At 40.0% G+C, this 15829-nt stretch overlaps 1 protein-coding gene across 7 annotated transcripts in view; it reads right to left on the bottom strand.

The window, feature by feature from the left end:
* Positions 1–15829, bottom strand: part of HDAC4 (histone deacetylase 4) — a 265065-nt gene that overhangs the window by 237832 nt on the left and 11404 nt on the right. For 6 of the 7 annotated variants that reach the window (XM_074910169.1, XM_074910173.1, XM_074910172.1 and 3 more), the window contains exon 2: positions 694–943. The exons of the other annotated variant lie outside the window; for it this stretch is intronic. In XM_074910169.1, coding sequence (XP_074766270.1) covers positions 694–715 — 22 coding nt within the window. In that variant the 5' untranslated portion in view covers positions 716–943. The remainder of the gene's footprint in view (positions 1–693; positions 944–15829) is intronic. 7 annotated transcript variants of the gene reach the window in all.

Genomic DNA, 15829 nt, shown 5'->3' with positions numbered 1-15829 from the left:
CTACCACAGACTGAAACAGTCAAAGCAGGCATATTAGAGCACAATTAAAATTCCTCTTCCAAATCACAAGCTCACAAAACCCTGCCTAACCCAAAGTTAGCTGAAATTCACTAAATACAAATGTATGAAAACTTTAAGCTACAAAGCAGGTAACTGAGTACCTACAGATCCTCTTGACAGACAGAAATGTGCAATTTTGCAGTGACAAATCATGTCTTAAATTACAAGACACATTAGGAATAATTCTCCAGACAACATTGAGATGGATCAATTGACTCATTCCAGCAAAACTGTTCTTTTCTACTAAAAAGTCCTTGAAAAGTCAGAGTTTTCTTAAATATCCATAAAGACACACCAGCAGAACCATGACCATTCCTTAGAGGTACACTACATACCATTAAGACTTATCAACATAGATTTAACAAATTAAACATTTGGTTAACATCTCAGAAAATACCCACAACTTCCAGTGGTATGTAATGCAACAACCAGAAACCTAAAATGGCAAGATTTCCTTGTAACTCTGGTAACACCCACACAATTTTTCACCTTCATGCAAAGTCCCAGTTTTCAATATAGCAGTCATCCAAGGAGAGAGACCGGATTATCATCTCAACACAATAAAGTCTGTTCATGCAACAAACACATGGTGTTTTGCTGTTGTTACTAGATTTAAAGTGGTTTTGCTCTTACCTGGATGGCTTTGGGAGCTCATTGCTAGTAACGTCTAGTCCTTTGGAAAGGGGATTCAAGACGGATCAGTTTCCACACAAGTAACAGCAGCTCTAAAGAGCTCCAATGCTTCACCAATACATAGAAATTGGAAGTGGGGATTAAATCATGGCCACCTTATAAAATCCAGGGCACAGTGACATGCTGAGTTGTATAGGAAATAATCCAATAGGGTGGCAGAATATCTTCTAATGGCTTTCAAAATGGGAACCTGCAATTAAAGAAAAAAATGTCTACATTAAAGAATTAAGATTTTCAACCATTTAAATTACACATTATGTAACATATTTATCCCCAGAATATTAAACTAGGAAACTATTTTAGGTATTAAAGGTTGCAGAGAAAGTAATTTTCAGTTATAGATGCAATTTTGATTAATAACCATAAAAGCACAGATTAATATTTAACATCACAATTAAAAAAACTTTTCAATTACATATGCAAGTCTTAAAAACCCAAATTTGCGTGTTAATTCTTATCTTCCAACAGCACCATATGAAGCCTCTTCAGTCCAACAGCTTCCATATTTTAAAAACCGTATGTATGAGTGGTAACTGTACTCCACGCATCTGTTCCCCAAAGAAGTCTAAAGAAAAATTCCTCGGTGCCAAGAAGTGGTCTTGGAGCAGGAAGGAAAAAAACCCACACAATCAATTCCACTCCCACTCTGCCCAAGCCTCCAACAGATTATTAAGAAGCAACTTCAAACTGCCCGGAGGGAAAAAAAGCCACCGTTCCCAATTATTTTTAAGCTGTATATTAGAGGGAGGAAGAAGAGAAAAAAAAACTCCACTAAGTTAGCAACCTAGTGTACCCCCGCGCCCCCCCCAAAATAAAAATATAAACATAGCAGATACCCTAGCTTATAGAAACGCCCACCTCAGAGGCCCCCACAGATGGTGTCTCTGGTGCAACTGGCAATACAACAAAAGAATCTGCTGCAAGGTATCCTGAAGTTCAGGTTTGGGGGTTCGGGGGGTTTTTGGCACTATACCAAGCAGCATACAGTATTTCTATATAGGCATGTTTTACAGGCAGAGTATTTCAGGGAGATTGCTCTTTTTTAACGTGCATCGAGACACCTGCCACCGGCAGGTCATGTTCAGAACCATGCTAAAGCTGATTAAACCAAATTGTGTTCTTCATGCAAAGTATTTTATAACCACAGGTTATTTCTCCTCTTTGCACTGAAAAAGCCACCATCATTCAGGCTCCCAACAGATGATAACCTCTCCTGGATACTGAGTACGATGTGTTAACAGACAGCTGGTACCCGGGAGTTCCTCACTGCCCTGACAAGGCACTTTGGCCCTAGCAGCTTGGCTAGCAGGAACAGTTTATACCCAGCACTCCCTAACCCAGGTCAGCTACGAAGTCAGCCTGCTGGTAGAAACCAACTAGTTAACCCATCTAAATTAATTCAGCTGACTCTGCTCAACGCAGAGCAAGGAGCACTCACCCCAAACTGCTCCACCAGCAGATCCAAGGGTGTGGTGACCTCCAGCAAAGAGACAGCAATATTCCTTGGGTGGGGGATGATTATGATAGTAACTACTACTGCCACTTGCACAATGAGCATCTGTCCACAATTTATCTGTGCCACTACATTCCAAGCAGTCCCATCCATTCTTGGAAGAGCTCTTACGCTCAGATATTTGTGTTCCTTTCCAATAACACAGCAAAACCAAGTCTAAGGCTTAAATACCACCACCAGCACTTATGATGGGCCCTGCTTTGTAATGGTACTTCCCTGGTTTGCAGAATAACGCCCAAGCAGGCACTGTTGAACAAAGAGGTCTTCCTTGCAGTATTTCATTAAAAAGCCTCTTTAATTGGCTGTTTCTCTCTACCCCAAGTGTCTCAGCACTACTACTCTCCAAGTTCCTCTGCCCATCTTGCATTTTTAAAGACCTGGAATTTTCTTTCATGTTATGCATCAAATTCAAGAGAAAATTACTTAAGTGTCATTTCTAATCCCTGCAGGTCTCTGCCATCCCAAACATTCAAGATCTTCCAGTTCCATTAATTTGCATATCCTCTTGAACAGAGTCAAGTCAGCTCAGATCAAGCATTAGCAAAATATTAACATCATTCATTTCCAATAAAAACAGAAGGTAACATTATAGCATAAGCAATCTCAGCTGTAGACAAGAAGGATTCGGAATGGAGTTAACACATTTCTGTCCACTCATTTTCACAATGCAAGAATGAAGTACAGAGCACAGACAGTGAAAAGACATGTATGAATTTCCCAAAGAAACTGGACTGAAACATTAGCAACAAATCCATTTAACAGTATCACCAGTTTACCTATTCCCACTCCTTCCTCCAAAGGCCTATTTAAATTCAGTCAGGCATGAGAGACCCAAAATATTCTGCATGATTTAAGTAATTCTCACGCTGGAGAAGAGAAGCGTCTACAAAATAACCATGCTCAGATTGGATAAGCTACAGATTCAGCTCAGCTATACTTTTCTTTTTCTAAATATTTTCTACATTTTAGAAGATTGAGTAAAGCATAAGCAAAAGAAACCTTCTTAGGAACCCCATGACCAGCTTGCCCCCCAAAACCACACATGACAACTCCACAACTCAGTTCTACGCTACTTTTTCCACACACTTTCCAAGACCACTTTTTCGCCACTGAGTATCTAGCCAACCATTAAGAGACAGAATTGCATGTAAACTAGGAAATCTAAATAATCCAACTGTTTTCCAAGCCTGTTTCCATAAATTTTGCAGCTCCTGAAAGCTTTTTTTTTTAAGTAAGTAACACTTCCACCACACAAGTGTTTTGACAGTATGAATGCTCACCTTCCCCTTCTCAGCCCATTCCAGATGTGCCTCTCTAATAGTCACAAGTACAGATGTGCAGTAACCAGTAATTAAAGTTATGATAGAGCTTTATTTACACAGCTCTATTTTTCAGAGCTAGAATTGCTACTGTACTTCAGCCAAGATAAAAATCTTGGCCTAAGGGTGAAGTTTCAAGATTGTTTTAAGCCAAGTCAGCCTGGTTGCTTCAGGATAGCCAGCTATCGATGACCTCGCTCAATCTGCAGGCCCTCTCAGATGCCCACCATCAACACCCCAAGACAGCAACACTGCAGCCAGCTGATGAGATCACTTGAAAACCTCAGTTAAATAAAATCTAACTGCCTGCTGACCCAATGCATCAAAATATGGTGTACATCATACACCTACTATACCCATCATTATGCTCTGAAGTTTATTTCTAGGTCCAGAGAAAGCTGCTCTGCCTTTCACACTCCTGAATGTTACAAGCTTCGCAGAAAACACTGTTTTAGCAGGACAAGAAAGCAAGCGTTGCAAAGACAACAGCAGGAGGAATGCAAGGAGAATGCCTTCCATACCCTGGCACTTCTTCAGCAGTGCTCCACTGCTGCTGGGTTTTGTCTCCAAAAGCCATGGAAACATCTCTCTTCCAAAAAGCATTATCATTGATTCTTCTTCCTGACACTGCAGATTAAATACCAGTAACAGTTTTTATTTCTTTCCCATCCCCCTACCCCCCAAAAAATCTACCAGTGTATTAGATCCCTTGCTGCATTAACAGGCAAACAGCACTAAATTTAATCTCATGTGCTCCACGTAAGGCAATGACAACATCATCCTGATGCTTGCTTGGATTCCTACTCATAACATGCAGCCTGCAAACGAAACACACGTGCTTTGCACAGCCTCACAGACCTAATGAGAGGCAGTGCCTCTGTTGGAGCTTATTGATTAAATCTCTCTTTTAGCAACAGATCCTGAACTTTACCCAGCGGCAAAAAAATAGCAGCTGCCTTTGCTTTTCAGGGGTTGTTTATAAAATACTGCCAATATAGTATCTATATATGAAAGGAGGAGGGGACAAGAAAGAAGCATATAGCTGTTTGAAAACAATAATAATTTAGTGTGACCACAAAATTATTTACTGCATTTTTATTTAGAGTAGAAGCAGCGTGAAACTGTCTCCCAGGCTGATCTGTCTCTCTAGGAACTGTCTCTCCAGAGCCACCACTTTGCAAGATGACAAAAACAGTGCCAATAGTCCTGAGGACCAACACAACCCTTCAACATAACTTAAACTCCCGCTTCTCAAGCGGGATCTAGCTTTACTGAGATACAGCTTTACAGCTTTTGAGACCAAGTTTCACAGGCATTGCCCGCTTCCAGAAGTGCTGGTTTTCCTACAGGTTCAATGATACTCAAAACAGACCTCTCGGAAAACCCGTTTGCAAGCCTCAAACATCGTCAGACATCCTCTCAAAGAGTCTCTTTAAGTCTCTGAAGACAGTGTTTCTGTCTCTAAACACATACTGTAGGAGTAACAGGTCGAACTGTAAAATATACCATCAGCCTAACACTCAACTGTGGACAGAACAACAACTAGAATACCATGACAGTAATAGAAAATAAAAATAGAACACCAAATTCACTGTTGTATTAGCCCAGTTCCTCCAAAATCATTAATATTTTGTGCAAATCTAGACACTTCCATTTCCAATTACATAGTATAAGAGTTTCAGAAGGGCAAGAAAAAAAAATTTATCATAAGTGTGGTACAAATTCCTCATACAGGTGAAGCAAGTCAGTCTTCAGCCCAGGCAGAGATAACTTAGTTGTGGTTCTCTATCACCATAATATCCTTAATACAGAGAAGTCACCAATCACACTGTTTTCCATCTATTTCTTTCAGAGCAAGAAGTTTTCCCTGTTCTTTTTCTGGGAGACAGGTTGGGTGGACACAGAAGGGAGAGAAGGTATCAAAGAAGATACTTCAGGTGGCAAACTGAAGCAGAGAGCATTACACGCTCCTTCTTAGATGCACTAGGGAACTTTTGACTCGGGGTGCTGGAACAAGCAAAAGTTTTCCTGAATTCCAAAAGCAAATGGACAAACACCAAGTGCTTCTGCACAAAACCAAGAAATCTATGACACAAGTCAGAAGAGTGTTTCAGAGAAGTGTCACCACATGCATGTCCTGTTATGAAGCACCTCCAAAGGTGCATCATCCTGGATGCTGCTGGAGAACATGGCAGCCAAGCACCTTTAAAAGACAAAAGCCCACCTACAGTCACCAAATCAACTCAACTCTGCTTTGTCCTACACTGACGTGACAGTCCCATCTTGAGAAATATAAAGTTTACTCCTTATATATTTCTATATTGTACTGAAATCACATACCAAACTCTTAGTTTCCACACAAGTGGTGAGTACACCTGCATTAAGTTAAAGAAAAATACTCAAGTGAACTGGCAAGTGGAAGCATCTACACAGCACTCAGGTATCCACATAGAAGAAGAACAGAGAGCAAAATCAGTTTGAGTACCTGAAGCCTTCATTCCAGTTAGAACTGTATAACTAATAATTAATCAGAAAACTCAACTTAATACAGCTATTACAAATAGCTTCTCACCAACAGTGTACTAGGTATGTACATACATGTCACAGTTAGTACAGAGCCAGGCTGACCAGTCTAGTCCTTATCACTAGAGCATCCCATCTTTGCTAACCTTGTTGTTTCTCTTATCTCCCAGTAGCAAAACTAGAGGTACTTACCTTTATGATCAAAAGCTCACCACAATGAATCAAATGTACTAATCATCTAAGAAATACAGAAGCATTACCCAGAACTTCATGGAATTAAAACACAGTATATTTGTTTAGCAAATGCTGACATTTCAATGCCAGCCATTACAAATGCTATTCTCAGATGACAGTGTAGAGTAGAACAAATATTGTGTTTCCGCCTCTCCCTTAAACCTCCACTTTCAAATACATGCTGTGAAGATTTATTGCTTATATGCTCACACTAAACATTTTCACTTTGTGACAGGTTTTGTATGGTATAACGTTCAGAAAGAGATTCAATCTCTAACCACATTTGTCCTAAGTGTTAAATTACAGTATATGTGCATTAAGACTTCAAGAATAACCGATACCTACTCTGTATTTACGCAGTTCCTTCAGGGAAGGCTATAATACATTGCTAGACAGTCCCTGGAAGTCACTTTTGGAGCAATCCTGCTATTATTTCAGGCAGTGGCTCGTTAAGCAAGCCTTTGCAATATAAGCAGTGCTATATATATGCACTGAAGTCACCATCAGACATTAAAAGAAAATAAAATGAACAACAGCCACAAATGGCAAGACACTATTAATTGTGAGCTAACTTTATTAACACAGAACTAATCCACAGCTATTCAAGGGTATCAAACCTATACAAAAATAATTAATCTAATTATGTCTAACAAATTCTCAATAAAAATAATCAAGAAAAATTGCTTTCTACAGTTTCATATGCCTTTGCTTCTTATTGTCAATAAACACTCCACTACTCACATCCATAGCATGCAGATTTCTTAAGTAAGGCTGCCTTTCCCAGGCTCTTCTCAGTTGTGTTTCAAAGTCAAGTCAGCTTCTCAAAAGGATCTCTGGTGGCAGCACTTGCACTTTAGTTGTGTAAATTTGAATGCTGAGACACTAGCCCAAACTGAAAACACAGGGGACACTGATATTTCATAGAAGTGAACACCTTTTCACCCATTTCAATGTTAAACTAACACATACCTGCCACTATTAGAGCTTGTTCCTAGTAGAAGACTGCAAGATTTCCTCACTAAGCTTTAAACCATGGGCTACTTGGAAGAATATGCTTTTTGCATATTCTGCACGAAGTCTCTCATAGTACCATCTATAGACACTTCTGCAAATCACCACTTTGATCAACACTTAGAGCTGCTTCGTAAGCTGAAGGTGCTGGCATGTCTTAAAAAGGAAAAACTTAAATCTTCTGGTAAACACCCATGAAGCCAAAAAAGTTTCTATGACCCTTCTTCATTGCTAGGGGTACACAAGAGCATTAATATTATTTCTACTTCCACAGATTTCACACCAACAGTAATACTACTGGGTAGCCGAAGAGGGGATCTGTTGATATCACCTTTAATTTTAGACCTCAACAAGCATTGCTGTCGAAGAAGCACTGCAGGTATCTCAAATACACACAGAAGCAAAAAAACAAGGCTTCAGGAACAACCAAGTGGATAATGATTGGGCCTAAATCCTCTGATGTGTAATCCAAGACTCTGAACAAAAGATCATCTTCATGAACCCAAGCAAATCTAGAAATGCCACCTCATGTTCACTCTGTGGGAGCTCCCATTTAAAGTGGTCAACAGCTTGGAAAATTTCTTAGAGTCAAGCAGGAAAACAGCTCACAGAAGAGCTGCACATTCAGAAATGCAACTGTGTGTAAAACCTGGAATATGTAGATTCGCAGGATTACAGAGCCCTCCTTGACTAGCAAGACTCTGGCAGAGGGTCTGAAAGAGCAGGATGCTTCTGAGCTTGATCCAGTTTCTCAGCAAGAGCAGCAAGAACAAGCAGTCTCACAGATGGATCCGCGTGGGAGGGAGAAAGGATAAAAGTCTGCCTCGGGAGCCTGTTCCAGCTGCTACTGAAGCCTTGCAGGAGTCGGTACAAATTGGGCAGTTACCTATAAAAATCTACCATGTTGGGTTTTTTCTGAAGCCCTCTTCCTCCCCCATGCCACGTTTTTCCTCCATGCTAGTATTTCTGCATTTGAAAGAGTTCAAATCAGACAGCCAAAAGCAGGGCTTGACAGAAGGTATACGAATACTGAGAGTTTATGGACAGCGTCCGTCTCAGTTCTTCATTCCTTCCTTGTAGATAACCCAAGCTACAGTAACTCAGAAGCATAAAAATCAAAACTCCTTTTAAATACTTGACTGAGAAGTGATAAAAAACGGTATATTCTTTTTAATCAAAACACCCCTAATAACATTTTCAGTGCCAGGAAGAGTTTGTAGGACTGTCAGACAGCAAGCTCATCTCACTGACTGAAGCATTCCCGTGCAAACTTCAGAACAGCTGAAGCTTCTTATCGATGCCCACGATCTAAACACAACACTCCAACAACATATTAAGATCCCCCTCTAATTCATGCAAATTAGTTTCAGCAACCTGTAATGTATCCTAACATTTTCAAACTTACCATTGTACCACTGAAGTCCATTAAAGCTTTTCAGCAGCACTGAGATCTCTCTACTTTGCTGACACCCATATTCAGAATGCTGTACCAAAGATACTCACCAAATCTGCTCCCTCCACACTGCTAGCACAGCAGACACCAAGGGGCAAAAAAATCTGACCATGATACAAAGTTCACAGATCCAGTCACCATTTTTCTGTAGACCTGCTCAATAACGCAGCTTTCAAACAGTCTTACTTTCTTCACCTGCTTGTATACACACACAATCTTCCTTTCTCTTTCAGAACAGCCCGACACAGACAAAAAAAGGATACTGACACCTTGATGCAATTAGTTTTGGGAAACAAGTAAAAACCTTAGGCTTGCCAACCACATTTTCACTCTAACTCAGCTTTCTCAACTGCTAAAAAATGAACAACCCACAATTCTTTACCTGGAGTTGTTTTTCAAATCCTCATACATAGGTGGGGAAAGGCAGAGAGAAAAACATCTACCTCTTCTATTCACGTACTTCAGTTGTTACAGCCCACATCTGAACTTCTTGTTCCTTCTGACAAAGAATCAAAATTACTGGTCACTAGCTGTGCCTAACCCATCTGGTCTACCAGCATAAAATAGCTGAGTACATGTGTCATCAATCACTGTTGATTACTTCATTAACTTGGAAAAAGAATATTGACTTTTTTTAAAGAACAAACATTGTTTAAGGTTAGTCTATTTTTTTAATTGAATGCTATCTGATTACCAAGAGAAAAGAATTTAGTCTGAGCACTAAGCAGCCCTGTCACATAAGTCGTCCAATTCTTTTGTCTAGTAAAACATTTCCCCAAGTGTCTTTTGGAACTGACTACGCTGCAACGCTAGTTTTAACCAGCATTAAGTTTAACCAGAAACTTAATTATGCATGTTTTCAAATACTCTGTGCTCACTGCACAATGTTAACCATACCACCATTCCCACCTACTACCACCGTGATTTTCAAGTTCTGACCTTTGTCATGCTCTTGGAAAGAAACACGCCTCAAGGTCGCCACAAACAAGTTGAATCATTTTCAAGGGGACATTTAGCCCTCTGCTGTTCACTGCAAAATAGTGACACAGAAAGCGAGATACTACAACAGTTTGTGCATTTTAATCTGCGACAGATACCCAAATTTCTTTGGCACAGGGGAAAAAAAAACCACCACCCAACAAGCGTTATCATGCTAACAGCACAGACTAAAATCAGTTAAGATTCATACAGCATGATGCAAACTTACCCCTGAACTCTCCCACTGCTTCAGAGGCTGGACTAGCTCACCCCCTGAAGATCTCAGCCCTGCTCCACCACCTCCTTCCCTCTGTATCCAGCAGATGAGCTCACCTCCCAGACAGACAGAAGGGTCCCCCTATGCACCCATGCCTCCTCCCAGAGAGTATGGCTGGACAAGGCTGGGGGAAGAGCCACTTAGCTCATTCTTCATTCCATTTTTTCATGCCCAAGTGGCTTAAACACTCACTGTCAACCTTCAGAAACTTATTTCTTTTGAGAACAATCTGATGCCATTTTCTAAATCTAGAATGACACACACCCCCTTCAAAAAACACCTATTAATGCAGCCTTATTATGCTACTGGCAGGAACCAACTGCAAGCTACCACCATTCATACACACACCCCATTTTGCTCCTAAACTCTCTATCTCATGAGCCTGCCCCACAGAAACAGGAGTGTGCATGCCAAAATAACGCTGCAGGAAAAGTGTGCAGACCTCACATAAGCACCCTTGACTCTGGCTGTTGCACAGCTCAGACAACATCATGCCCTCACCCACAAAAGCTAGCATCATGGGATCCAAAGTTTAATTTTTGTATGTTTTACTACTACTGCCTTACACTGAATGCTAATACTGTTACCAAAACACTGCACTTCCCTCAGCAATGCAGTAATCCAGACCCTGGTCCTAAAGAACCAGTGGTGTCACCCTTCCATTTCTTCTTTTAATGCGCCCCTTTCCCTACACCTGATAAAAATGTGTTACAGTGTATAACTGTAGTGTATTTATGTATTTGCATATCTTATTGCTCAAAGGATCTCAACCAGGGCATCACCTAAACCAAAACTTTACATGTGAGCATCAAGGATACTTCACTGAACAGAAAAAAAATACCAAAACCAAACAACAAACCTTTGCCTTAAAGTGCAATATTTTATTTGTTGGGAAAACCTTTTCTTCTCTCATCATACACTTATGAAAAGTGATGCTGACATACACCTGTAAAAGCATGACAGAGCTAGCAGTCAAACAGTGAAATTCAGTTAACTGATGGAGTACTAAAACCTAAGTCACTGGTTATTTTTGCCACGTAAAAAACTTTAAATGGTAGCTACAATTTTTTTTCTTTAAATGATATGCAACATACTAGTTAGTTGTGATTTTTTTTTTCTCCTTTGGAACCCCCTTTGCTAAAGCACACTGCTTTCATGCAGAGGGAATGCCAGCAGCCCAGCCAGCTCCCCAGCACCCATCCCGCCACTCCCACGTCCTGCATGAAGCACACAGGGTCACCCCTCGGGAGGCAGGGCAGCCCTGGCCATGCTCCTCAGTCCCTGGCTTATCCACCAAAGCTGCTGAGACTTTATCTGTCGAAGCACAAGTCTGATGATAACCAAACAGATAACAATCCCCATGGGAAGCTAAAGGAAACATATGCCTTTACATTCACAGGGGTTCCACTTGCTCTGTTTTTAAATTAGAAGTCACACTCTTGAGCCACAAACACAGCCATAATAGAAAATTAATTCAATCACCAGAAAAATGTAAATTCCTGTGTGGTACCCCTCTAAGTAAAGTTAAAATATTAAAAAGTGATGTTGGCCATTAAAAAGTACTAGAATCTTTGGTCAAATATTTCAAGCTTGCCACTGACAAGCAAGAAAAGCAAGAAAGGAACAACTGACATTATTATACTTGAGGGATTTTGGGCTTGGTTTTTATTTATTTATTTGTTTTATAATACCATCAAAGCAAAAAAAAAGACAAAATCTTTAAAGAGTACTTACAGGTTACCTTTAGAGAGACAACAGCCATCAAACTTTTGAGAGTTTACTTACCAGGTGTTGCTTCTAACACCAGGGCTGTTATGTAACTCAGAGGGAAGGAAGAGCTCCATTTACTTTTTGATTTACACCACATTCTATATAGCCCATTTTGTCTGTTTGCACAACACAAACACAGCAAGACAAATTGGAATTGTTCCTTGAAGTAAGAAAACTGGATTGTAAAGCTACAAAAACTGGGACATATTTTAAGGACTGATACAGTATCTGACATGGTTTGGGTTTTTTTTCTTTGAAGGTAGGTTTTGGAACATCAGTTGCCAGTTGAAAAGAGAAACTCGGTATCCTCAAGGAAGCCTTAGAGCCCTATCTTAGATGTGCAAGGGTTCACATTCTGTTAACTTTCTATGATCTAGATTAAAATTTATGCTGCCATTTATGGCTTTACACACTAAGATGTATAGACACAATATTCTTCCCTGTGAGACATTCCTCTTTCAGGGTAGGGATCAAGCAAAGTAATTTAAACTTGGTTTCGTTCCTCTCCAGCCTTCACCCTCCATTTTTAAAACACCATAGCCCAAACTTCAGGGTCTTTTCTTCACTCCTCTGGGTTATGGGATTTTGCACCTTTGCATGCTCCTAAATATCTTCCTGAAACATTCAAGCTAAGTTCCACAGCTACCACACCAGGAGGAACTGCTTGGCTTTCAAGATGAGCTGCCCTTAGTCATCAAAGCTCTGCTGTACAGAATCTCCTTTTGCTTTATCACCTGCTACTTGGAAGAATCTAAAATAAATGAGCAGGAAGGAATGCAAGATACTTTCAAAATCTTTGGTTTTGTTGATTTTAAATGTTATTCTGGATGAATCTGTGTTACCATGAACATAATGATTACTAAATTACATTATGCCAAAAGAAAAAAAGCAGCCCGAGAGCCAACACTAGCAACCACCGCTAACTAACACTGCAGTCTCTTTCTGTAAGAAGTCAGTGAAAATGCAAAGCTAGCTACGGTGTACTACAAAAGACAAATAACCCCTTTGGATTTTAGTCATCTCTGAAAATTTACATTTCAGCACCAGTTTTAAATTCAAACAACAGTACACAGCCACTGCAAAACAAACGTGACTCTCTTACTTCAAAACACTGTTCATGCAAAGCACACTCCAAGGCTGGAGTAGGGGGGAAGGAGATTGTAATAATTTCTTCCTGAAATGGAATGGGGAGGTTAAGATCAAGCAAGAAGGAGCAGAAGCTGACGACATATCTAGATGCACAGAAGCCAGTAAATGTACAAATAAGAACCCGTTTCTACCAAGAGTGCAAAAAGCCAGTAACATTCAAAACCAACTTCAATTCTGCTAAAATATACTGCATTAAAGCAAGAGACAAGTCCAGCACAGAAACATACAGAACAGTTCCCTTTGACCAAGACAGCTTTATTTCTCATTCAAGGAAATACTGAACAAAGGTTTCTATGCAAAAAATGTCTCTACTTTGAAAACGACAGTATTTATGAATCACTTTGGACATTTACCTTTTAGCACTCTAACTTGGAAATACTATAAAAAAAGACTCTGCATAAAGCTGTAAGCCACCCTGACAAAAGCTGCATCAACTACCAGTTACAAACCCTTCCACAAACCAGAAAAGAGCTTGTTGCCCTGAAGCCACAAACAGCAAATTTCACACAAGGTTTCAGAAAAGGCAGAAGATAAAGGCTGTATTGACCGTGCATCCTTGAAGACAGGTATTACAGAGCAAGAACTGAAGTTTACGTGACTTGATAGTAGATGATAAACTCAGGAGAGCTGCTTCAAAAAGGCAATTCTTGGACATCCACCTGTTGTCCTCAAAGTTTTGAGACACACACCAAGCGGAAATGTATATACATGAAAATATGAAATATATAAATGATTTTCTATACATATACGAAATATATACATGTGAAAGAAACGTATACATATGAAAACACCAGAGCAGTTCTTTTTATTTTAATTTCATTTTATCTGCCTATCACCTCTAAATCAGACACACAAGTTCCAAGGCCAGTTTTACATATAGCCTCAGACATGCATTTTGCACATTTATAAGCAAGAGCAAAAGCAGTTCTTCCATACTATGGCAGGGACTGAACTCAGAGCTTCAGTAACTTACTTCATTCAGTGAGCCTGTTTCCTAAAAGAGGAAAAAAAAAAAAAGTACTCCATATAGGACACCTGCTTGACAGCCCTTGGCTTCTCTGCTGAGATGAAGTACATGGGGAAGTCAGCTACCTAACAAGCACGGAGAACTTCAGCACTTGCCGTATCAAAAAATAAGTATGTACAAAAGCCAGGAAGATATAAAAAATTAAAAAAAAAAAAAAAGAGAAAAAAAATCAGACCTTTCCAGGCTGAATAAGCCTTCCACATACAGCACAACACAACAGAAACAATTTACCCAGAAATGTAAGCCACTGCAGAGAGATTAAAGCAACCTACGACTCTCCAAAAGCAGGACTTGTAGCCAGCAACGAGGATTCAGATATTACCACTTGCAGGAAACCATCTCTAGATCTCTCCATACCTGTGGTAAACATAACAGATAGCAATTTAACAAGAGATCACTCGGCAAAATTCACAGCACTGAAGCTCCTGAAAAAAGGTTGTGACAAAGCATGTTTGCTGGCAGGGAGGCTAAACGGAGAGACAGAAAGAGTTTGTGAGGGCCTGCTCTAGGAGAGAAGAGCCCCACAAAGGGGAAGAAACAAGCAACTGCAAAATGCCTGAGCTCAATACGTGCTCTTTTCATCGCAAGCACCCCAAGCACCACACTGGAAGCTAATTCCCTACTGCCCAGAAAGCACCTGGTGACACGGCTTGCAATCTTCTTCATTTCATAGTCCTCCTGTAGCTGCAGGAAAACATTAGTACCTTTTCCTGTGTTTGATTGAATTTCACACCCACACTTGTTGGTTGGCTACAGCATATGCTCAGAATTCACTTATCCGTATTCAGAGGCTGTGATAATTTAGATTTTTGTTGCCAGTGTTAAGAACGAGCCTCAGAGCTATACACTGAGGCCCTGGAATTTAAATATATGATAACACTGTAAATAAAAGGAAACAAATTCCTTAAGGAAAACCTTTTTGCATGCCAGATCAGTTCCCAATAGTAACTGCTCTGCTTTGACAAGAGATAAATATTTACAGTCTAGAATAGAGAACACCTTGTGTTGCAATACTAGGAATGCAAGCCTCATCGGTCCCCAGTATACTTAAGAGGTTATTTTGATATTTTTTTTAAAAAAAAAGCCACAATCTGAGTACTTAGAAGCACACACATTAGTCTGCTCATTTACACCACCAAAATGAAAAACTGAAGGTAGTCATACAGAGAAATTGTCAAACATACTGAATCCAGAACAGATTTTCACAAAAGGAGACCTCATCCCCCAGGGAATGTAGACAGTTTACAGCAGAAGTCTAAATTATTGCCAAGAATATGCTGCCTTTTATTTTTTTCTTTTATTTAAATATAGCCTAACTTGCTCCTCTTTAAAGTTGCTCTAGTAAATGTAGATGCTGAAGAATTTTCTTACTGGGGCAAAAAGGCAGCACGGAGCTTCAGATGTCCATACCAAACTCCTCAGATTAGGGGGGTACCACAGCAGAAATATCCTCAGAGGAGTGACGAGAAAGCTCAGGCTCTAGTTCATTAGGCTATCTCTCAGCTTCCAGTGTGCCTCCCAACCTCCCAGCTTGATCAGCTCCTTCCAGAAAAGGAAAGAATGTGGGGAATGTCATTCATAATGGCACTTGGAAAGATCTAGGAATGGAAAGTATACAATAACTGGATATCCTTCTCATGAGGAGGGGTGATAAGGCCCATGCAAAGCAGATGCTCTCATTTCTAGCATTAGATGACTGTGTCTCAAGTTGCCTGGGTCTTCTGCCACTTTAAATGAGATAAATACCTAATTAAACATGAACGCAAGTTTTTTTATACTGCCTATGCAGCCCTAACTTCAATTTCTAACAGGATCTGCAAAA

This window comes from Athene noctua, chromosome 7, assembly GCF_965140245.1.
Source record: "Athene noctua chromosome 7, bAthNoc1.hap1.1, whole genome shotgun sequence".
NCBI classification, from domain to species: domain Eukaryota; kingdom Metazoa; phylum Chordata; class Aves; order Strigiformes; family Strigidae; genus Athene; species Athene noctua.
Note: the sequence above shows the minus strand (reverse complement) of the source record. Positions and strands in the feature narration are given on the sequence as shown.